General features: G+C 43.7%; 2 protein-coding genes across 10 annotated transcripts; one reads left to right on the plus strand and one right to left on the minus strand.

Annotated features, from left to right (window-relative positions):
- The first annotated feature begins 80 nt into the window (after positions 1-80).
- TMEM14A (transmembrane protein 14A) lies at positions 81-14,708 on the plus strand. Of its 8 annotated transcripts, none has more exons than XM_041128727.1 (6): positions 108-395; positions 1,431-1,507; positions 1,842-1,975; positions 3,737-3,838; positions 7,686-7,773; positions 8,776-9,394. In XM_041128727.1, exons 3-6 carry the CDS (start codon positions 1,900-1,902, stop codon positions 8,813-8,815), a joined length of 306 nt encoding a protein of 101 aa, XP_040984661.1. In that variant the 5' UTR covers positions 108-395; positions 1,431-1,507; positions 1,842-1,899; the 3' UTR covers positions 8,816-9,394. The 8 variants fall into 8 exon arrangements, with proteins under 8 accessions (XP_029893765.1, XP_029893764.1, XP_040984661.1 ...); XM_030037906.2 differs by having other exon boundaries at positions 111-395; positions 1,890-1,975; XM_041128728.1 differs by lacking the exon at positions 1,431-1,507 and having other exon boundaries at positions 284-395.
- LOC115351288 (glutathione S-transferase) lies at positions 11,314-22,285 on the minus strand. 2 transcript variants are annotated; one of them, XM_030037897.2, is made up of 7 exons: positions 22,209-22,285; positions 18,869-18,975; positions 17,704-17,755; positions 17,327-17,459; positions 16,078-16,219; positions 12,787-12,918; positions 11,314-11,949 (listed from the first exon to the last, which is right to left on the minus strand). In XM_030037897.2, the coding sequence occupies exons 2-7, from the start codon at positions 18,953-18,955 to the stop codon at positions 11,827-11,829; spliced, it is 669 nt and encodes a 222-aa protein (XP_029893757.1). In that variant the 5' UTR covers positions 18,956-18,975; positions 22,209-22,285; the 3' UTR covers positions 11,314-11,826. The 2 variants fall into 2 exon arrangements, with proteins under 2 accessions (XP_029893757.1, XP_029893758.1); XM_030037898.2 differs by lacking the exon at positions 22,209-22,285 and adding an exon at positions 21,231-21,329.
- Between the last annotated feature and the right edge of the window lie 716 nt (positions 22,286-23,001).

The raw sequence follows: 23,001 nt of genomic DNA on the forward strand, positions 1-23,001 counted from the left end.
CCCCAACGCGGCAGGGCAGGATTTTTAGGCTTAAAAGGCTAAAATAAGCCACGGATCTTCCCGCCGCCCGTGGAGCCCTGTCAGACTGAGGGCGGGACAAGGCGTCTCAAGAGGCGGGAGACGCCAACCGCGGAGCTGGGCCCTGCCGCTGAGGGGCCCCGACGAAGGCGGTGCGAAGCCCCGCTGCCCTGCGCCAGCGCGGGCGCGTCTCCCCCCCTCCCGCCTCAGCCAAGCGCCGCAAAACGCCGCTGCCGCTCCGCTCCGCCATGATGGCGGCAGGCGCCCTCCTTCCCCTTCTCCGGGGCGCAGGCCCGCCGAGGGGCAGAAGCCGGGGAGGGCGGCGGTGAGGCGGCCGCGTCGGCGGGACCGCGGCGCCGGCCCCGCGACGCCTCACGGTGCCCGCCGGGCGCGGGAGGCGGGGCCGGGGGAGGTCGGAGGGCGGCGGGGCGGGCGCGGCGGGACGGGGACGGGGACGAGGACGAGGTCTGGCGGGGCGGCGGAGGGGGGACGAGGGGCGGCGGAGGGGCGCCGAGTCCCGCGGGGCTGAGCCGAGCCGAGCCGAGCCGGGGCGGGGGGCGGCTGAGGGCGAGCGGGCCGCGGGGAGGGCGTTGGGGCTGCCCTCCGCGGCCACCCTGCCTTCTGGCCCGGGCTCCGCCGCGGCGGGCGGGGGAAGCGAGCGCGGGGCTGCGCGGAGCGGAGGCGGGGGAAGCGTGGCGAGAGGCGGGCTGCGGGGCCGCAGGGGATGTGGGGGCGGGAGGTGGAAGTCCCCACCCGAGGGAGAGCGGCCGGCCGCCCTCGGCCGCGGCCTGCCTGCCTAGGCCACGAAGGCCGGGTGGACCAAAGGCCGGGCTTTGGGCCCGGCCCCGACCTCCGCAGGCCTCGTTTTCGAGGGTGCCGTGGGCCCCTAAACCCGCCTGTGTTCCTGAGGGGCTGACAGCTGGAGGGTGCGGGGGCTCGCTCCGAGTTGCTCGCTTTGATGTTAAAGGCTTGACGTGAAACGATGAGTGTGCGCTCGTTCCTGCCATCCCTTTAACGCGGTGGTCAAGGACTCAGCCGCGCGGGTAGGAAGGAGGATGCGCTTAATCAAGTACAGACTTTGGGAGAAGGAGGGGAAAGGTGTATCCCACCGGCTGGTGGGAGAGAGGCCACAGTGCTGCTGGGGCTGTGCGGCTGCAAACAGCCGCCACTCATGCCGTAACAAAGCACAGCTGGGGAAGTAGGGATCGGTATTGCAACAGTAACTTAAATGGTTTTTGGAGGACAGAAGCCTAACTTCGGACAGTGCATCAGAATCTAAACATGAAACAAAAGGGGCATAGGCAGGGGTAGGACAAAGCTTCTGTATGTACAGCTTCCTGAAGATGGCCTAGGTTTGTGTCTGGAAACTTTGGGTGGACTCTGAAAATTTGTATTTTTCCCTGGTGTTGCAGGGCCTGGGACATTCCGGTTGAAGTACACCGAGCACGGTCTGGTTGAAAGAGCGCTAAGCTGTGCGCTCAGAAGACCTGTAGGTATCCATAGCGTATGCCCAGATCAGCTATATGGCACGAGTGCAACAAAACTGGTGCTTTGGGTGGTGTCAAGCTTTTTGCTTGCACACATTATTTTTGACTGGGAAAAATGCGTGCCTTGTACATCCCAAAAATACCAATTTCCCCTAATGGAAGTACGGTATACTGAGATAAGGAGGTCTAAGGAAGGGCAGCAGTTAGTGAAAAGATGATACAATAGCCAACAGACAGACCTCCACCTTTTGAATGTTTTGGCACAGCAGTCAAACACGACTTAGGAGAGTGTGGTGTTATTTAGAACACTTTCAGTAATGATTTTTTTTTTACCAGGAGGAAGGAACTTGCTTGTCTTCAGTTGCAATATGTTTTCTTCTCCAGAGTTGGGACCATGGCTATTGACTGGATTGGTTTTGCATATGCTGCATTGCTGGCTGTTGGAGGTGTTGTAGGATACACTCATAAAGGTGAATACTGGGACAGCAGGATATGGAAATGAAGCACTTAAGTTTCCTGTCTGCTATGCTTTGTGAAAAAGAAAATTGATGCGAGACATGAAAACTTTGCTATAGTGAACACGACTGCATCTTAAATCTGTCGTGCAGTGCTATACAGGAGCTGAGTCTCATGAGATTTACTTGGGTCAATTTAAGCATTTCAGTGGTCACTTTTTTCTGTTAATCTAACTGATGAGTTTGTTTTCAGGGCAAAAGGGGCTGTCATGTTATCTTTGACCTTAAGTATATTTTGGGCCTTCTCATTTCCTTTAATCATTCCTGTGTTGACCACAGTAGATGATCTTTGATTAAAGCTTATTTTCTACAGAGGCATCCAGGCTTGATTCTGAGATTTCCAGGTGCACACTGGAAAGAAAACGCTTTACCTGCGTATTCTGATTGGGTGGTTAGTTATCTCATCCTGTTAGAATTGTGCATTTTCACTCTAAGATAATCAGCCAGGTTTCAGGTTATCGTGTACTAAAAAGCACATTTTCCATATTTCAGTCATTTTTGTAGTCCTTTCCAGCCGGCAGAGCCCTGCCCGAGCCAAGGACAGCATCCCGGCAGAGGTCGCAGTGGTACCAAGGACGGGCAGGAGGGATCTCTGGGCTGCTCCCCCTTCGTTCTCCCACAAAGTGCATGTCCCAGCAGCGCATCAATCTTCTTCGCTGTGACCATTATCCATCCCGATTCTTGTGATTCAGGGTCACTGTTGCCCTGCGTAGCATGCACATGCTTTGCTCTTAAACACATGGCTTTATATCTGACTTTCTGAAAACGCTTCCTGTATTTTTTGTTTGCACCCAGCTGCACTTGCTGACCGTCCCATTCGCTTGTTCTCTTCGCTCTTTAGTAGTTGGTCAGTCCTTGTGGCAAATCTAGATTTTTTTATTGGTAATGATTTCTGTTTTCTTGCAAATTCTTGATTAAAAATACTCAATATAACAGGCCTGGGAGCTAAACTACATCTGGGGGGTCTGAATTCTTTAATTATAAACGTTTTGGGATGAGCTTAATCCAGATAATGCCTGCTGTGATGATTCTATGCTTTTATCATACGTTACCAAGTCAAATGCCTATTCAGAAACCTAAGTACATTACTGAAACTGTGGACTTTACAAACCAGTTTTGTAATGGCACTGAAAGAAGATGTTGAGTTACTTTTAAAAGCCGTATTTTCATCCTCATTGCCATCTAATTGTTTTTTAATTCTTTATTAATTAAATGTAATGTTGGTGATACCATTTCTTTGTCCAGGACTGATATCAGACTGAAGGGCTTATGACTACATGTGTTGTCCAGTTTACCCTTTATATATATATTGACACATTTCTACCATTTTTGGAGACTCCCAAGTGCTGTAAGATATAGTTAAAATCAACAGACAGTCCAGATAAATTACAAAAATGCTTCTAAAGTTATGTATGGTAGAGAAAATAGCCAAATTTAGGTTTGTGCTTCAAAGATTATTTTTCCCAAATTGCAAGTATTACTAGATCCTGATCATCTCCCTCTAATTCAGTCAACTTTGCCCCTAATGCCATGCAGTAGAATGACCCAGTTACAGAAGTATTACCTCTCTCTTCACGCTGGTTAAGCGAGGTGCACTGTGGCAAAATTGGTTCTATTTCTAAAATATTTGGATAATGTGTAGAGAGAGAACTACTGTGTAAAGTTTGAGCTTGAAGACATTGTATTGAGAAATAACACTTGAATCGTTTCTTGCAGGTAGTAAAATCTCTTTAGCTGCTGGTCTTACCTTTGGTTCTGTGGCTGGTTATGGAGCTTACTGCGTAACACGTGATCCAAGAAATGTGAAGATATCGTTGTGTAAGTGTTTAACTACAGTAATCAAAGGAACAAAAAAAAACAAACCACATGCAGTTCAGGAAACCGCTTTTTTAAAATTCTCACTTTTATTAAATTTTGAGTATTGCTTTGGTTTAAATGTTAGTTTTTAGAGTTCGACACTTCAACTTAGCTTGCAAAATAAAAAAGCTTAACTGTGGAACCCTTTGCAAGGTAAGATCTTTCACACAAAGCCAGCAGGTGTGTGTTACCACCTGGCAGTGCCTCCTTTTATTAGATGGTTACCTCACATTGCAAATATTGTGAAATCCAGCTGAGAAACATGGGAGAGTACTGGAATAAAATCATTAGTGCTACAGATTAGAATGTAATTTGAGAAGTAAAGTAGGTGTGGGATCCAGTCTTGCATAATGTAATGTATCCTCAGCTCCCAATGAAAAAAATAGTTTGACTTGGTGTTTTTCCTTTGCTGCTAAGAGACAGGATACAAACTATGCAAAAATTGTCCCGTTAGCTAGTTTGCCGTGAAACCCTCAGGGAGGCAAGGGACTACAGTCTCTTAAGGGGGACATCACAGAACTGATTTGCGGTAAGAGCTATTGGGAGCTTGTGTCACTCCTTGTTTTAGCAAAGGTGTCTTAGGCAGTGGTTTCACATGCAGAAATGCATTTAAAATACATTTAATCCGGATAATGCGAGTACACAATCACTTTTTCTGAACTTAGAATTTATGGTATACTGTTCGTGCTGGCTTTGTGCTTTACGTGAGCCACAGTTGTAAAAATTTCCATTTCAGAAAAATGTTGAATAGCATTGTTAGCAAAGTATGTTCCCACCAACTGAGTTCTTTAGTAAAGGTGGTAATGGCATACCTGATCAGCTCCTAGATGGCCTGAAATGGGATATTTCTGTTTTGCCACCATGACCTTGCTTGGATTAAGTTATCCCACTGTTAAAAACAAAACCAAACCTTTTTTTGGAATGAAGACATAGCCTTACATATATGTAAATATGTAATCTTTCAGCATGGGGTGCTTTTAAGTAAGTAGCATATGGTATTGTACTTCTATGGGTCAATTAAATCACTAATTTGGATACAGAATTTGTGAAAGAGACGACTAATTAAAACTTACTAAATGTTGCCTGTTTCCCAGTTCCCTGGGTTTGAAAGGACTAATACAAAATTTCCGCTAATCTGCTTGTGAATGTCAGATACACTAAAATATTGTCAGTGTTGTGCATTTCATGTAGCTATAGGCAGGTGAGGACTTTCTCTCAACTGGAGAAATGTATATTACTGATTTAATAGAAATTATAGCGATACAGATGAGAGAGAGTTCACTACACCTTCCTTGGAAAGTTCTTATTACGTGGAGTAAAAGGAACAAAGACTTTTTAAAGCAGTCTTAGTTTAGAATGTTTACAAAGTAATGTTTTAATTGCTTAAAACATAAACATATATTTAACCTTGGCTATGAATGGGTGGCCTCTTCAAGGTCCACCTGCACTGAATGAAACGAAGAAGGTGGTCTGAACTAACTGTGTTAATTTTTGCCTGAAGTGAGTTAGGAAGTATTCAAAGAAAGTACTCTGCCAGGGCCAACCATTCAGACTGGTTTTAATCTCTTCCAGGCTGATGTATCTCATTCTGGAAAGGGGTGTCTTCTGGCTTCTATATACGTAGGTATCTCAAATGAATAAAGAACTCAGTACAAAGACTTCAGAGAAAGGGAGAATTAGACACACGTGGAAACATCTACAGGTCCACACCTTAAAAACTGTTGGTGGCTACTGTATCTGCTATTTTCAGAATAATAAGGGCTTTCTGAAATAAAGGTGTATTGCTTTTGTAGAAAATCAGAATGTTTTAACTTAGGCCTAACCTCCTGGAGTGCCAAAAGCAGCTAGAGCACAAATGAAAGAAGGAAATTAAGGGCATGGAAGAAAGTGACCACTCTGAACTTAGAAACCAGTAGAGTAAATTGCAATGTAAAATGAAGCAAGTACCCAAACCTTTAAAAGGCTAGGAGATAAATAAAAAAATAAAAAAAATCCCCCTCCAAACCCATAATTATCTATAGTATTTGTCACCTATGCAAGAGTCTCCTACAATAATGTAGGTAATGTGTTAGTACGAGACCTTGATAGTAGGGCTCTTGTAACTTGTCCTACATGCAAAGAGTATGTAGCATACAGATACTCCAGGCAAATTTTCTTAGTTGTTTAATAAATTATTCTTTCAGGCATTTTCCCACTCCCCCTGAAATTAACTCTGTGCTTTCTTGAACACTTTAATGCAATTTTATGTGTTTGGAGTAGGCGTAGGAATTCAGACTTCAGTATGCAACAGTTAGTGTTATTCAAAGTGCAAGTCGATGCACCTGATTTCCTGAACTGAATCTGATTTACTGAATTAAATTTGGCTTAATTTATTGAATATCTTTGGCTGATTTAAGGTGAAACTGTGAATATCTAGCACTTCTGAAAATCAGGTCTAAAAGCTGAACATCTTAAAAACTCACTGGCACATGTGAAAGGCCAGATACTAGCAAATGGAAAGAACAACGTTATAGAGTGAACATGCTTTGTAGCTTGTACTTAATTGGAAATACACTCAGGGCTCTGGCAAGACACATACTGTGGAATAGCCCACTCTTCAGACATTCTTGAGAGGATCAAGTCTATGAGACTAGAAAATAAGAGCAATGGATAATGGAGCATAATTTTTTTTTTTTTTTGGCAGGGTATCTTTAATGAGTGCACATGCATAGCTGGTAGAGTTTTGTAAGATGCTTATAACTGTCAGAGCTTGTTTTATAATGCTGGAGTGAGTTTAAAACTAATTCTTGACACCTGTGAGCACAGGACTATCCACAGGAGTAGACAGTGGAGTTTGAAGAGAATTAGCCAGATGGTTTAACTGCTCCATAAAAAAGGGAAGAGATTTGTGTAACTGCCATTACTCTGGCTGCAAGACTGATAAAGCCCAGCTGCCCATGAGAAGTCCTGCCTCTCTGCCCACTTCTAGGAAGCGTTTCAGGGGACAGTTTTTTAATGAAGCTAGCTATCTTTGCAGTTTTATGTATTCTCATCAGTCTTCTCATTTATGTAGCACTCTGCAGCCATAGTTCGATATGAAATCGCCATGCCTGATGAGTTCATTGCTACCTCCGTTTTTAGGTAAAACTGCTCCAGGAAGAAGATGCAATTCCTTTCATGATGTTTATTCTCTGCTGCTTGCTCTGCATTTGTTGCCCTCTTGGGCTGCCCGCCTCTTGTCACAGACAAGGATGGTTCCCTTGTAGCAAAAGGAAACAAGGGAACTCGTGGTTATGATGAAGGAGATGTTGATAGCCATATTCTGTAGCGAAAGCAAGTGGCAAACCTTCCAATCTGGTTTTTAAGGCTCAGCAAATAAAGAGCTAGTGTTCTCAAAAGAAAACAGATAAAGTTGGGTGCTCTAGCCCCTTGAATAGTTAGAAAACATCCGGGCAGTGGGATTTATGAGACTATTCCTGTAATTCAGAATATATGTTACTGTTACAATGAAGATTCTTCCTACTTTATTTGTATCACCATGAATGTAGATATGGGGGAGTACAATTCACTGTCTGACAAACTTACTTAGTATCTGTGGAATAGGATTTAGCACTCTGATGCATGTGGAAACCTTACTTGTAGCTGAAAGAAATCATAGCAGTGTATTTTGGAAGAGCAAGAGTATTTTTATAGACCCTATCTCTGATCTAATGTTTTATTAAATTACAGGTCATAGCAAAAATAGCAATGACCTTTGATAACTCTCCGTGTTCCTGAATGGTCCACTGGGAGAAGTGAGAACATAAATATGTTGAATTGTCTTTTACAGTTTCAGCTTTTCTTTTGACCATTATAATGGGAATGAGGTTCAAGAGGTCCAAGAAATTAATGCCGGCCGGACTAGTAGCATGCCTGAGGTAAACATATATTGAGGATATTGATGTAAAGATTTCACCGATTTTCAAATAGTTGCCGTTTGACATCTGATTCAAGCCAGTATCAGTGGAAGTTACTATCATCCAGCAACTGTATGGTTTAAGTGAAATTAGTTTGGAGGTCACAGTCCTGTTTCCAGTGAACAGCTTTTTCATCTCACTAGGCGGATACATCTGATAATGGACTGACTTTCTCAGCACAGAAAGGAGAGATCTGCAATTAAATATTAATGCATATTGATAAGGCTCTTGGAAGAACCTGAGGTAAGCCTCAGTGTTTTCAAACACATGCATAAAATTAGTCATCTAATTTCATACAACACAGTCATCTTAAAAAACACCAACACTTGGGTTTAGAAGTGCTGCATTCAAAACTACTGGAAGCACAGCATCTTAGAAAACTGGGACATTTTTGACCTGACCTAAAAACTTTGGTCAGTATTACTGCAGATTATGATGTTTCTAACTATTCTGACTGCTTTATTGCTGCTACTTGTTTTGTCATTCTAGAAAACGTAATTTTCTGTACTTTATATTTTGGACTTAAATTATGGAGTAAATTGAATTTTTTTTTTCCCAGTGAGTCTGTAACTCAAAACATTTTTCAACTGTAAGTGAAAACCTTACATCTTCTGAAGGAATAACTGTTGCTTTGTTGTTACCAGATTTAATATAACACCATTAACTGTTTTACTCCAGTTACACATAGGGAAGAAAAAAATCAGATGCAAATTGTCAAGATGCAAAATTTAAGAATCAGGACTTAAGCTGGAAAATGTTATTTCCCATTCTGGATCACTTTTCAAGCCTAGGTGGACTGTGTGGTTTAACAGACACTGAGGCTGTAGATTTAGACATTTTAAGGTTGCTTACTAGAGGCTCTAGTATCAGGTATTTATGAATGCGCTGTTATTTAATGATGACTTTCACTGGTTTTGTTCATGCACAACCATATTTATGGGTTTTGTTCTGGTTTTTTTGCAGCCTTTTGATGATTTTGAGGCTTGTTTTTATGCTGCTGTAGGAGAATTTAGCAACTTAAGAACCAAAGTATGACTGCCGTGCCCACCGAACAAACAGGCAAGCTCTCCATACTTGAAAGACAAGTTTGAACACGTCTTACATTGCATTTATCTTTTCTGTAAAAGATCTGTACCTGTTATTTGATTATTGAGATTTGCTGATATTTTGCAAGCTTTTTTTTTTAAAACTAAACTAAAGCGTTTTGTGGATGATATATTTTGATCTACTTTGTTTAAGCAGTCTGTTAACTCAAGGGATCTTTCTCTGTAAGTTTGATCTGTTTCAGGGGTGCTGAGCACCCCAAGAAATTGAGTTAGTCTTGCACTGTATCTCTGAGAGAAGAATATATATAAATACATGTTTATGCTAAAAGGTAGATTATATTGAATCATAATTTTGTAGCTTCTGAGATTAAGTAATTGATTCTAATCGTATTGTCAATTACTAATCATTAAAGGTGCGGGCCTGTACTCTGTTGCACTAGAAAATCCACCTTCCTTTCAAACACATGTTCTTGTTCCACTGGTTCTAAATGTAAAAACTGGTATCAGTGTTCAAATAAAATGTAAAATGTTCAAAACTGCTCAGTTTTTTATGCAGACTAGTGAGCCATTTTGTCAATGGAAGAGTCTGGTCCTCTGCTTTGTACTTAGTACCGGTTTAAAACATGTGCCATGCTGTAAATTCCCACTGCCATGAACCACAGCTGAGGAAGGTTCACCATCTTGCACAAAGAGGTTCTAAACTCAGTCTCAATACTCTTTAACAGGTTTGCTGTTGTGGTCTCACACAGATTATCTTGCTGAAATCCTCCTCACAAGTAAAGGAGACTATTCAGGCATAAACTATTCAGGGGTTGAAGTTGCTTTGGTTTGCAGAGAAAATAAATACTCCCTCGGTCTCACAGCTTGGCTAAAACTCTCGTGCACAAGACTGTGCAGCCAAATCATTAGGAAACTGAGTATGGGTGAGTGTACTGTTGAAGACAGAGAAATTTTTCTTCTTTTAATTTTTTTCATACAGAGCTTGCTTATAAAGGCTATCATATATCAGATCTCGGTGCTGTGCAAATCTGTCAGCGGAATACCAAGCTTATTATTCTTGGCAGGGGGTTAGGTGGTGACAAGGTGTTGTGAGCAGTTCAGATGTCTAAGGCACAACTGACCAAAACAAAACAAAAGGCAAAAAAAAAACCCCACCCTGTCCCCTAAACCACAGCCTCCAGCTCTGGAATCTTTTGCTAACAAATGTTGGCATCAGTCACCTCCAGGTGTTGCCAGGCTTACAGGTGATTGAGCTGGTATGTTACAGATTTCAGATTGGGATGACAGCTGGACACGTGGTTCCTTTCATCCCGAAGTAGAACTTCAGGGCACATCAGAGGAATTGGAACTGCCATGTACCATAACAGGCTTGGGTGCCCAATGCCGATTTGGATATTTGTACTGTAGACAAGGTGCATCCTGCCTTAGATTAAGCTCCAATGAAAAGTTTGTGCAACCTCATGCTGAAGTGCAGAAGCCATCCTGCAGTTGCTGCTACCCCAGATCCTAAATGCAGTAAGATGTTGTATTTTTGAGCATGTCCAGAGTTGAGCCTTCTGTGCATTCTCTGAATTACCCATGGGGGTGGGGGGTGGGGCGACCTCCAAGCCCAACTGTAATCCAGCAGCTTTGGCAGAAGTTCCTCAGGCCAAACAAGCAGTGTTCTCAGCAAGTCCAACATAGCCCTGTGGGACTGAGGACTCACAAAATGCAAAGGTGATGTCTTGTGCCAGTCTCTGTGATGGCTCAGCAATCGTAGCACTTACTTACTTGGAACAGAGATATAGCTCAATGGAACTTGGCAAACTAGTGCTTCCAGCTACCTAGGTAATTTTAATGTAAACCTCTTAGGACCTCATGTGGGCAGTGCCTAGGTGATTGGGGCATTTCCAGTTTGTACCTCTGAGATGCATCGTGTGGCTCTTCTTATGCACAAGTCGGAAAAGGAGTTAACTTTGCTGGGCAGCAGTTCTGTATATACACTGGCTTGACCATCTTCTCTGCCTAATCAGTTCGAATCCTACTGAGAAAAACAACTAACTGCAAGGAAGAAGAATAGTTTATGGCACTGTTCTTAAAGGGAACAGTGATGGTTCCCATGAAATTAGGGTAAAGAATCGGAAATAGTAGTAAATGCTTTAAGTACTGTTACGATAAAACTTAACTCTTTCACTGAAAAGGTAAGCAGCCAGTGCAGTTCTCTTTACAGCTATTTGGGGAAGTGACTGGAGAAGGTAAAACCTTACAAAAAAAGAGTCAAGTGGCATTTTCCTCACTGTGGCCATCTAGCCAAGCAGCAAAAAGAGCAAGGGAATAGGTTCTTTCAATGGATGAAAACCACATCAGGCTAATTAAACACAAGTACTTTGATCTTTAGTGAACAAAATCGCTTCTAAGAGATTCATGTGGGGATTAACCAAGTTTCTTACTTTTGCCCATAAACTTACAAGGATCGTGAGTTTTAATATTTTTATTTATTTATTAAACTGCAGCTCTGAAAGTACACAGACAGCAGTGAAATAGAGCAGGGGAACAGTGAACTTTGATCTAGAAGACCACCGAGAGAGCAAAACCAAAGATTCTAGGCCTGAATTTAAATGACTTCCCCATTTTTATGGAGTGGCTCGTCTCTCCTGCAGTTTATAAAGTGGGGGAGGGGGAAGGCTTTCTACAGTACTCTGGAAGCTACAGCTGAAACATTTTACCCTACCAGGCATGTACTGTAATTAAACAAACGCAAAAGTATCAGCATATTTTATTTCATGTAACTGCTCCATGAAATACCACTTTCTGGACTGAATTGGTCCAAATTAGCCTTTTACTCTCATGTAAAAGTGTATTCTGTTTCAACGATTATCATGTGACTGGCTATAGGATGCAAGCTACAGAATATATCTATGCAGTTTACACTTATAAGGCACAGCTCTGGTAATATCCTACAGTTGTGTTATCTTCAGCAGCCTCATAACTAGATGTTGAATATTTTCCTCACAATGGCAACAAACTTCTCATCTGTTGGTGGCTTCCTCTGGCTGCCAGGCTGCAAGAATTTTTTGATTGTTGGAATGTTGCTTGTTCTTCCTTTAAAAGCCTGTAAAAAGCAGCAGTAAAGCCAATGAAAATAAGGAAATTATAATTCCATCTGTTACAGCTTAAAAATCAGGTGACTTGGATTTTTACTTCTCAGACATACTTATTAAACAGAGAAAGGTAGTAGCTCCTTATAGCCAGCTCAGCACTTGGCATTTTCCACTTAAAAAAAAAAAAAAAAAAAAAAAGGCAAAAATACACCTACAACACCTAGTCTTCTTGGAAAATCCAGGTGTGAATATTCTGATCTGCAATGCTGGTGCTATAAAGTTTACCTTAGTTTCCCAGATGGGGATGGGAGAAATTAAAGAGTTCAGATTCATCTAGTAAAGGTGGAAGAAAAAAGGAAAGAAAAAAAGCAAAAACCACAGCCTCAATCCAAATCATGCAGATGTATTTCGGCAAAAAAAGAGGCAAGGACAGGAACACCTCAGTGCAAAGCACCACGGAAGACAAGACATAAGAAACTTCAAAATATCAGTTTGCTAGCAAAAAGAGAAGGACAGGAACTGCAGACACAACAGGCTGCAGACTTCCCCTCCTGATGCTCGCTGTGGTGTTTGAAGACATAGAAGTAGCAGTTACAGGACCAAACTGGTGAATTCCTGCCAGCTGAGAACAGCTGGGAAAAGTAGGGCTGGGGAAAAGTGAGCACCCAGCAGCTCTGAGGGCAAGGCAGTGTGCCTGTGTTCAGGTGGTTGTAATCAACAGAAGTAGACCAGAGAACTGTCAGTAATGTAGTACAATGGTTCAAAAGATTTAAACATCAATTAGGTTTTAAAACTGGGCAGTGAAATTCTTACGTTATATTCCACATTGAGATCAGATGATTACTAACCTGTAGCAGAGGGAATGCTGACAATATATCAGGCTTACATTCTTCTGCCATTAAAATGGCTTCCAGCAGATGGATATCTGCCCAGCTTAATTTGTTGCCAACAAGATAATCGTGCCCATGGTCTTTTAAGGCCTACAAAATACGAACAGATAAAAAAAGTCACATAGGATGTAACGATTTTACCTAGATATTTCATTACAGACAGATTTCTACAAAAACACACAGCAGAGCAAATCCATGCAAAGAACCCATAAAGTTAGAAAGTGATAGATATTCTCATGACAAAAAATTAAACCAGAACTCGTGTTTCAGTATGCATGACCTATCACTCACTCTGCCCTACTGCACCAGGTAGCTGCAGCAAGTCCAGTACCACAAGAAAGACTTAAATCATACAAAATAAATAGGACTAAAGTCATTGGAAGAGGTAGTCAGGACAGTTTACCTGTAGCATACTTTGATTTTTTAAAAAAAAGTCAAGTGAATTCCCAGATCTTTCAGCAAAATTTGAGATTGCTGATTATAGTTTGAAATAGGTCCGGTATGAAGGAACACAGCCTTTCCACCCTTCATCCTGTACAGAAGGATTCTTTCATGGCAAACGGCTGATGGAAGAATCATAGCCTGCCAAAGCTAATAGTAGCTGTAATAGACAAGTTGCGGTGAATGTTGCAGCACAGGTTCAGAGGAGTTACCAGCTCTCCAGCCTGCCTTCTTCCTGAAGACCATCACCCTCATAGCAGGAACAAGAGAAGGAAACGTGTCTGTGCCTAATCTACTCTAATGCTACACTTAAACAACTAACAAATGTGCACTGAAACCAGGACATCAGTCTGTAACTTTGGAAGCTGATTCCTTCTCCAGTCCCGCCTATTTTACTATAGAAGAGGCAGTAACCCCTGACAGAGGCAAAGCTGACACCTTCATGTAGTTACTTCCTATACTGCTCTAACAAAGTCCACCACAGCTTGTCTATCACAGCCATATGGAAACTCCCCAACAGAGCATGGGAACCAGATTGCCTGCAGTGCTTTATATTACCTTTTGCAACTCCATCTGGCTCCTGAGTGTTTAAAGTGAACACTCATATGTTTAAAGTGAACACTCGTAGCTAGGGATATTTTCTGTCAGGATTGCACAACACACGGACTGCAAAGCCTGCTAAGCTGAACCAATGGACAACTTAAACAGCTGCTACAGAAGGAAAATTAGTAATCATTCTAACAAAATTAACTAGGCTAAAAATCATGGAGAAGTTTACCTGTGTCTTTACCATAAGTGAACAAGGATTATTTTAAAGACTCCTCCAGTGAGCATACAGACTAAAACATATCATAACTGTAGTTTATGCCACCTAGACACAAGTTCAGAGAATATTAGTGTCTGAGTTTGCTTTTTTATTATTATAATAACTGAAACACTTCTGTTATCAGACTTCAAATCTTTGAAAGATTAATGTGTGCAATCAATCAATCTCAGCACAGCCTTCCGTTGGTATGGCAGTGGATCTATATGAACTCTGATTAAAGGAGTGCTGGCTTATGTTGTTTATGTGCAATTTTTTTTTTCACAGGGCAGCCTCTGTGGGTTTTGCTTCTGCAATTTAAGGGTCTCACAAAGAGGGACATGAAATTGCATCAAGTCCTGTATTTTTTGAATGGACTTCAGCTGCCTGTGAACCAAGTATTCAGGCTAGAAACCCAGCTCAGCTCTGAAACAACACAGCTTTGTACCCTTGGCACAGACTACCGAGGAGACTGCTACACTCTGAAAAAGCACTGTAAGAACGTCTGTATAGTACAATCGTACAAGGTACAAAAGGTAAAGTTACAAACAGAAGTAGGAGAGTGAGATGAGGATCACAGCTGGCTCAATTCAAACAGGAAAATGTTAACACCAAAAAAAAAAAAAAATCCTAAAGGGAAAAACAAAACAGACCAACAGAACAAACAGCAAGTTGGTAGAAAATGGCAACTGAGTAACATCCAGGCTATGTTCCAGGGAGAAGCAAAGAACAACTTGTCCCCTCTTAACCAACTCTTGCCTAGCCAAGAAAGACTCTTCATGTGCTCTATGGGGGTGGCAAGCATACCAATGCTTTACCTTGTAGCTCATTAGAGGCTAACTCTTTAGTGCATGCTAGCCAGTAAACGATAGCTTTATGCTTTTAAGCTAGATACATCCTGTTTGCAGAGCCTCTTTGTGCACACCTAAGGATGCCCAAATAGTGATTCATTAAAAGACAGTAACAGTCTGTAAGTATAATGTATTTAAGCAATGGGTTTGAGAAAGATCACAGAATTAGGTCCTTAATTATAAAGCACAATTATATTTAACTTTGAACAGCAAGAGTATATAGACTTGCAGGCAATAAGTTCTGAAGGCTGGCACAGGTATTTAAATGGTGCATTTATGCAAAATGCTAGGAGCTATCAGCCACTAAGCTAGGTTTAAAAAGTAGGATCTGCTCTTTGAGGAGTCCTTTTAAAGAAGACAGCAAAGATACTCAGTACTGAAACCAGCCTGTCCTAGTTTCAGCTGGGATAGAGTTAACTGTCTTCCTAGTAGCTGGTGCAGTGCTGTGTTTTGAGTTCAGTATGAGAAGAATGTTGATAACACTGATGTTTTCAGTTGTTGCTAAGTAGTGTTTAGACTAATGTCAAGGATTTTTCAGCTTCTCATGCCCAGCCAGCGAGAAAGCTGGAGGGGCACAAGAAGTTGGGACAGGACACAGCCAGGGCAGCTGACCCAAACTGGCCAACAGGGTATTCCATACCATGGGACATCATGCCCGGTATATAAACTGGGGGGAGTGGGGGCGGGGGGAATCGCCACTCAGGGACTAATGGGGTGTTGGTTGGCGGGTGGTGAGCAATTGCACTGCGCATCATTTGTACATTCCAATCCTTTCATTATTGCTGTTGTCATTTTAGTAGTGTTATCATTATCATTACTAGTTTCTTCTTTTCTGTTCTATTAAACCGTTCTTATCTCAACCCGTGGGTTTTGCTTCTTTTTCCCGATTTTCTCCCCCATCCCCCTGGGGGGTGAGGGAGTGAGTGAGCAGCTGCGTGGTGCTTAGTTGCTGGCTGGGGTTAAACCACAACACAGCCGAATGTTATTTTGTGGCCCTCTTTTCACTTTGCTGAATGCTGGCTCCATCAAACAGTTCCAGAGTTGTATTGTCACTTGCTTTCTGGAAAGTAGGTGTGTGGGGCCAGGGGAGTGGAGTGGGGGGGAACCTGTACCCACTTTATTGTCTTTGTGGACTACTGTTGATTTATCACTTACCTTTTCATAAACAGGAAAGTACCTGGTTGTAGCTCGTTCAATGATTAAGGCAAGATTCTTTTCTTTTGTGTCAGCTGGCTGAAAAGGCAGATACATGATCATTCCCATCAGGTCTGTTGTTCCCTCCACGTACATATCAATCCTGAAACAAATATTTTTATTCCACATTTATCATTTGAACATTCCATTTTGGTTATTTTCCTGAAATACAATGCTGAAGTGATCACTGAGTAAAATGCTTATTAGTGAATGTAACATAAGACACTAGTTTGTTTTCTTGTTCTTCCACTTTGATTCCAGGTCAGTTTTTTTCAAAGCACAGGTTATAAACAGGCTCACAGTGTCTGCAACAAGGAAGGTATATAACAATCTGCAACTAATGTATTTAAAGTGGAGTTCACACTGTTTTCCACTGATAACCTATTAATCTATGCTGTGGGAGAAAAGACCACATATACAAACCACGCTGGAGAAAAAAAAAAACTTGAGGTCTAATCATGAAAGGATCCCGACAACAAGTGGCTGCCAATTACCAGGTCAGACACACCAGTCCATAATAATCCCCACAATCTCCAGAGCTGCCCCTCCATTATCACAGAATAAACCCTTTACAGTAAGTGGTAGTCAGTTAGGTTAAGGACTTAACTGAACTTTTGCATGACTTTTTTTTTTTTTTAAAGAAAGAATAAACAAGGATCTTTGCTTTTGCATTAGCCCTTTAATTATGACAATGGAAAGTATTCACAGCTTACATAGTAAAGTAATATTAGGAAAATATTGGTTTAACTTTCAGTAGCGTTAAGCCACTGAACATGTATTTTTTTTAAATCAGCTATGGAAGATTCTTTACGTTTTGAAAAAAGGAAATTAGAACACTTAAAGACACTTCTTTTTTTTCAGGCAGCTGTAGTTTTTCCTACTGTTTTCCCGTTTAAAGAGGAAAAAAAAAGGCATACTTAGCCTTTATTATTGTATTAAGGTCCTGCAGTTGCCCAGAAACTTAATGCACTTCTGGCCTCTGTGAAATCAAATGAGCCTGAAGGGGGCCATAACATTCTCGCTATGTTGACAATTAACAATCATTTATCAATCACAAAGTCCATTCACCCAATCCCTGGATCTAAGGAGACAAAGCAGTGGCAGATGTATATGCACCTTTACATGCAGATATTGCACAGCAATATTCTTCTCGTAAATATTAAAAATGATGGAAGAGTATTAGTAAGGACAGTATGCACTGTTACTGTACCAGGCTCTCTCCTTCAGGTCCTTCCCGTAGAGGTTGTACTTTGCTGCTATGTAGCTGAGGATGGCTCTAGTCTGCACCATCTTCATCCCATCGATCTCCACCATGGGCACTTGCTGGAACATGAGGACTCCATCTAAGGAAGAAAAAGCAGCAAACTACTCAGACTGCTGCAGTACTACACTGAATCTGAGAAAGAGACCTGGTAACACATCAAGACATTTCCAATTCTGAGGGACGAAAGCATTCGCAAGCAACAAGGTCTCTCAAATCTTCTCTTTACAGGTCACATCGTATTGGAGGTCTTACAAAAATCTCACCTGTTGTCCCATTGTTATACTGGTGTGAATTTATGTTTAGGGTACAGTTTACAGACTCACCATTGCGTAATTTTTCTAGGTCTTCCTTCGTTTCTATGAATTCTTCCTCAAACTGAAAAGCAAAGATAGAAAACAATGCTGTGTCACTGCAAAGGCAATGAGGAAGTGGAAGGGAGTCTGGAAGTTAGACTCCACCTCTCCACACTAATCCCCATACTTCTCATGATTGTGTTGACCCCCTACCCCCTATACTTCATCTCTGCTCCAGCAAATAACCCAGGACTATAGTGTCCCCAACCCCACAATAATGTACAATGCTTTACACTTCAAAACCAGCTTCCTTTATTATAAAGACCAGTCTACTTGCCTGCACAATTACCAGACACCAAATTGTTCACTTAAAAGCAGCTGATGCCACGTGAAATATTGAGAAATTTTTAGTAAGTTATGCCTCTGTTACACAGTATTTATCTCCCTCTTTCCCCCTGCTGGCTTTTTTTTTTTTTTTTTTTTTTAAACGAGAAGGACATTTGAATGAGGGCAAGATCTTTGTTTCCTCAGCACTCGTGCTCTGCAGCTTCTCTGTCAGCAACATTCACAAGTGAGCACCGTTAAAAAAGCCTTTTATTTCCAATGCAATATAAATAGTTTCTGAGAAAACAGTTTCAAAGTACCGTATTCAAGCAAAAACTGCATGTAGAAATTAAGATGACTTAGGATGGTTTTCACCTGATGTGAATCTAGATAGCTCTCTCACTGCCTTCAGGGCAACTTTGCTGATTTATCCTACTCCAGTCCTGACCAAAAGAATGAAAAGCACTTTGTTTGGAGATAACGTTCTAAGTTTTTCATGTGGTACACATGGTCTTTCAGTGGAGAACAATCATGAGACACAGAGAAGTAATGAGCATTCAGAAAAAGCCAGAGATACACAGTTTTGGTCTGTAGCAACAATTTAAGATCTCCTCAGCTTAAAGTAAGTTTCAAAAACGACACTTAACAATTCTCTTTGTATGTTAAAATCATTTTACTGGGCAACTGTTGCTCAAGGAATACAAATAAATACAACATAAGAGAGTGCATCACTGAATCTAAGTATTCTGCATCACAACATTTGACATTGTGCATATCTCTAAGCATAGATGTAATTGGGAAACCTTTTCCAAGAATACTTATTTTAATCACAGATTAATCTGATCACCTTATTAAAAAAAAAGATACAAACCTCAACCCCGGCTGCTGCTAACAGCCATCGGATCGACTCCATCTTCCCCCTTCCATTGGTATAGTGCAGCTTGGGTTTCCCCGACATGATTTCAGAGTTCTTGTTTCCTGATAAATTCAAGAAGATGATCTTACAGGAAGCATGTTTTAACTTAGCATTTAAAATGTTCCACCCCAAACTACTAAAAACAGTTGGATGAATGTGAAAGTAGAAGGGCACTCAAGACCTAGATACTTGGGCTTGATGCAACCACATTTCCTGTGTATTAGTGAAAAAAAAAGTACACACTACCAGGAGAATATGCAGCAATTCGAATAAAGAATCATGACAATGTAATAAGCATCTACTAAATCATGTACATATCTTTAAAAATATTAGAGCTCATGAGTTTTACAACCAAAACAGAATTGTAGGGTATTCCTGAATAAATACATTTTCAACCTAGTAGTGATGCAATCTCTTCAGTAGGTGTCGGGTTTTGCGACAGCATCCATGTCATACCAGACTTGAAAATGTACTATGTCAAATGAGTTCCTTCTCAAGACCACCAACCCAGAGACACCAGCATTATCTTCACCTATGACATTTCAGAGCCCCATGCTGCTGTGCCTTTACAAATACGAGCTTATAACAGCAATATATATTCCCGCATATATTTCACCAGGCCTGCTGACTTCCATATTTAGCTAGTTCTGTTTTGACCATTAGCCAAATCACAATATATCCATTATAGAGAATGCAGACCGACTTCAAGACCCATTCCAATTTTACAAACAACAGTTAAACTGTAACAGGGATTTATATCTTACTGGCTCTGAAAACTTAACTTTAAAATCAAAACCAAATGAGACTGTGACCTGTTGGTCAGGTAAGGCCTGGTCAATGCCCCCAGCAGCAGGGGGCTGAAGTCAGCCCACCGGATGATGGCACTGGGATGAAACACTTTGTTTGTCAAATCTCACTAACAAGTGCAGTCACATGCCATAGTATGAACTCGGCAGCTGATGTGAGCTTGCCTGGTGCTGGAAACAAAGCTAACACTGTACTCTTATCACTAATAGGTCCCAGAAGAACGAAGCCGATTTACCAAGAAGACAGTCACAGACTAAGAGAGTGTTTCATCATTAAGCCAAGGTTTTATCTGTTAACAGGCAGGCTTATTTATTCTTGCACAGACTTCACAGTACGTAATTGAGTCACAAAGTAGAAACTTTGGCCATAATCCCAAAAGCATCAATGAAGAGGCACAAACAAGCAGTACAGCAGTGAGAGAGGAGACCACATCCCTGGCCTTCTCCACTGAAGTCCTTTGTATTGGGCGGTATCTTCAACAGGCCCTGTAGCAAACAGCCATTACTCTACTAGGGGCTGGACTCACAGGAGAAACCTGGTGCCGCAGTCCAAAATACAGGTCTTCAAAACCGCTGCTTAGCTTCCACCTAGCCCTGGCAATGCCTATATCCCCAGACACCTCAGTCTCTTGCAACAAAGTTCTCCTGATACATAAACATGTACTTGATAATAAAGGCTTGATTATGTCTTGACACTTTAGAGTTGGCATCTAGTCTAGAGCTGCTGGATGCCTAGCTAGATTCCTAATACCTGAACAGCAACAGGGCGCATAAACAAGGCATTTAGAGAAGTGCCTCATCACAGCTACCTTACCAGGCCCTACACACAGAAGACCATGACCTACGCTCCATTTCTAGTTCCCTTAAGTGAGTTACACTATACCAATCGAAAAAGCTCTCAATCTTCCACACTGCAAAAACACTTCATTCCCTGGCACTCAGGAAGCAGATTGGACAGTGTCAACTCCACTTCATCAGAGTGGAGAACCGCACTTGGGCCCTCACAGACTGGACAAGTACTCTAACCTCCAGCATATGGGATCAAGGCTGGGAAACACACTACAAAGAGAGGCTAGCGTAAGCAGAAAGAGCAAACTTCCCTGACTTCTCCCTGAAGCAGAGGTAGAGTTGATAAAAACCAGCCCAGCCAGAGCCCTGCTTGCCAGTGTCAGCTCAGTGCTCCACTCCAAACAGCTGGGAAAGCTGAGGAGTGGAGCAAGTGTGAGTGGAAAAAAGTCCAGGTATCAATATAACCTGTCCTTGTTCATCACAGTTCCTTGTGGGGATTGGCCAAGGGTTGAGGCTTTTTGTGCAGTTAAGAAAACGCTTACACTTTCCTGGAACTGCACTGCTTAAGGACTGACTTTGGGGTTTAGGCTGAATGCTTACAGAGGGCTGCATAGTTTGGTGACTCTGTTACTGCTCTGCAATGAATATCCCTTTGTAAAGCAGTGAGATATGAAAGAGTAGCAAAGTTGGCAAATTATCTTTCTTTAATAGCAATAACGGACCTGAAAAGAAACCACAAACTTTCTTGATGTTCTAGTACATCGGACCTTCCTCGGACCTCAGCCAAGCAGTTGTCAGAGTGACGGCTGCCGCTGTGACTGCTGTATTAAAAAATTACAGTTTTGTCCAAAACAATTCAGGCATCAGCCTTCCAGCGAGAAACAAGTAAGTGAATTTAACAGCAAGCTCGTAATCCACCGCAAGATCTTAAACTTTCTTCCTAATTGGATGCGGACCCCAAGATAGTTCTCTGCAACGCTTTGCTCCTCGAGCACAGCTCGCGCGGGGCTGCTCAAGCAGAACGACCCTCCAGCACAGGCCCTGCGCTCCGACGAGCCCGGCTCACTCTCCAGGCGGTCTTATGACTGCAACTGCTCACCAGCGAGTGGTTTTCCACGGGGACTCGGGCCAAGCCTGGATTCAAAGAGCGCTCCTTGCACCCCTTGAGAGCTAGGAGGAGCGTTTGAACGAGGTGAAAGGCAAACTACCCCCGGAGATTTTAAAACCTGAACTCCCGAACAGCAATTCCTCTTCGGGTTCCCTGCCGGCCCTCCCCAGAGCCAGACGCGACCTCCCCCTCCGCAGGCCCAGCCCGCCCGGCGTGGGCCCCTGCCGCGGGGGAGAGACCCCGGACAAACACGCTCCGGCAGGGCACGCTCAAGCGTGTTCCCGAAGTCAACACCGGTCTGCCACGCACCTCGCCCTTCTCCCTCCCGGCGGGGGCCCCGGCTGCCCACCCCCAGCCCCCGCAGGCGGGCTCCTCCGCGGGTGCCCCGGAGAGGACAGGCCGGCCCGGCCGCGGCGGGCAGCACGCTCCCGCGGCTCCGCCGAGCAACGCGCGGCCCCCCGCTCCCCGCCGCCACACGCCGTGCTCGGCGGCAAAATTTACACCCTCCGCCGGGCCGGGACCGGCCGCCCCCCCTCCCGCCGGGCCCCCGGCCCCCGCCCGCCCGGCAGCGCTTCCCCCGCGCCGGCCGCACCTGCCCAGCCGCCGCCGCGCAGACTGCCCTCACCGCCCGGCCCGCCGAGAGGCGGCCGCGCCGGCCGGCCTGCCCACTGCCCGCCCCCGCCCTCCCTCCCGCCGCCCTGGGGCACCGCGGGGAGGCTTGCGGCCGTTAAGGCGCATCGCTGAGCCCTGCGAGCGTAGCTGAGGGAAAAGGGCCCCCCCCGGGCCTCGTGCCTGAAGCCTTGCGGGGCGACTCCTTGCACTGGGCCGGCTTCGAGGTCGGCAGGAGGCCGAGGCTGCGCCTCGGGGGGACGTGGCGGGAGAAGGGCTTTGAGGCCCCTGAGGCGGCAGCGGGGCCACAGCGATGGCTGAAGGAGCGGCGTCGGTGTGCCAGGGGCTGTGGCTGTGCGTGGGCGAAGGCCGCGTCTCTGTGCCGTCGTCGTGTGTTGGAGTTACGGCCTAACCGTGGGGACGCCGCTCGCGTTAGGGTTCAACACGACGCCTTGTCCCTTGCGGAGGACCGTTGCTCCACGGCTTCGCTGCGTAGGCCCCGTTACTTTGTATAAACGATGCGGGGTTTGCTAAGGACTATGTCCCTGAAGAAGGAACTAAAGACTGATAAAGAGGACACACCCTGCTCCGGACGAGGGCCCGATGATTGCCAAAGCAGCCCGAACTAGGGGAAAGGTGAAGGCATCAGGGGGAGATCACCACCTCTGACTCCATTCGGGACTGGAAAGGCTTCCCCCCCCCCAGCCAAGGAGTATGCTTGCTAATTTGCATGCCAAGCGAGGCTAATTTAAATATAACTAACCAAGAGTAGATGA

This window comes from Aquila chrysaetos, chromosome 15, assembly GCF_900496995.4.
Source record: "Aquila chrysaetos chrysaetos chromosome 15, bAquChr1.4, whole genome shotgun sequence".
NCBI classification, from domain to species: Eukaryota; Metazoa; Chordata; class Aves; order Accipitriformes; family Accipitridae; genus Aquila; species Aquila chrysaetos.

Coding starts and splice junctions, on each gene's coding strand:
- TMEM14A (XM_030037905.2), top strand. CDS start 1,900: ATGGCTATTGACTGGATTGGTTTTGCATATGCTGCATTGCTGGCTGTT. Junction 1,976..3,736: donor TGTAGGATACACTCATAAAG/GTGAATACTGGG, acceptor CGTTTCTTGCAG/GTAGTAAAATCTCTTTAGCT. Junction 3,839..14,359: donor AAATGTGAAGATATCGTTGT/GTAAGTGTTTAA, acceptor TTTTTTTCACAG/GGCAGCCTCTGTGGGTTTTG.
- LOC115351288 (XM_030037897.2), bottom strand. CDS start 18,955: ATGTCGGGGAAACCCAAGCTGCACTATACCAATGGAAGGGGGAAGATG. Junction 17,756..18,868: donor TAGCAGCAGCCGGGGTTGAG/GTTTGTATCTTT, acceptor TTTGCTTTTCAG/TTTGAGGAAGAATTCATAGA. Junction 17,460..17,703: donor CCTAGAAAAATTACGCAATG/GTGAGTCTGTAA, acceptor TTTCTTCCTTAG/ATGGAGTCCTCATGTTCCAG.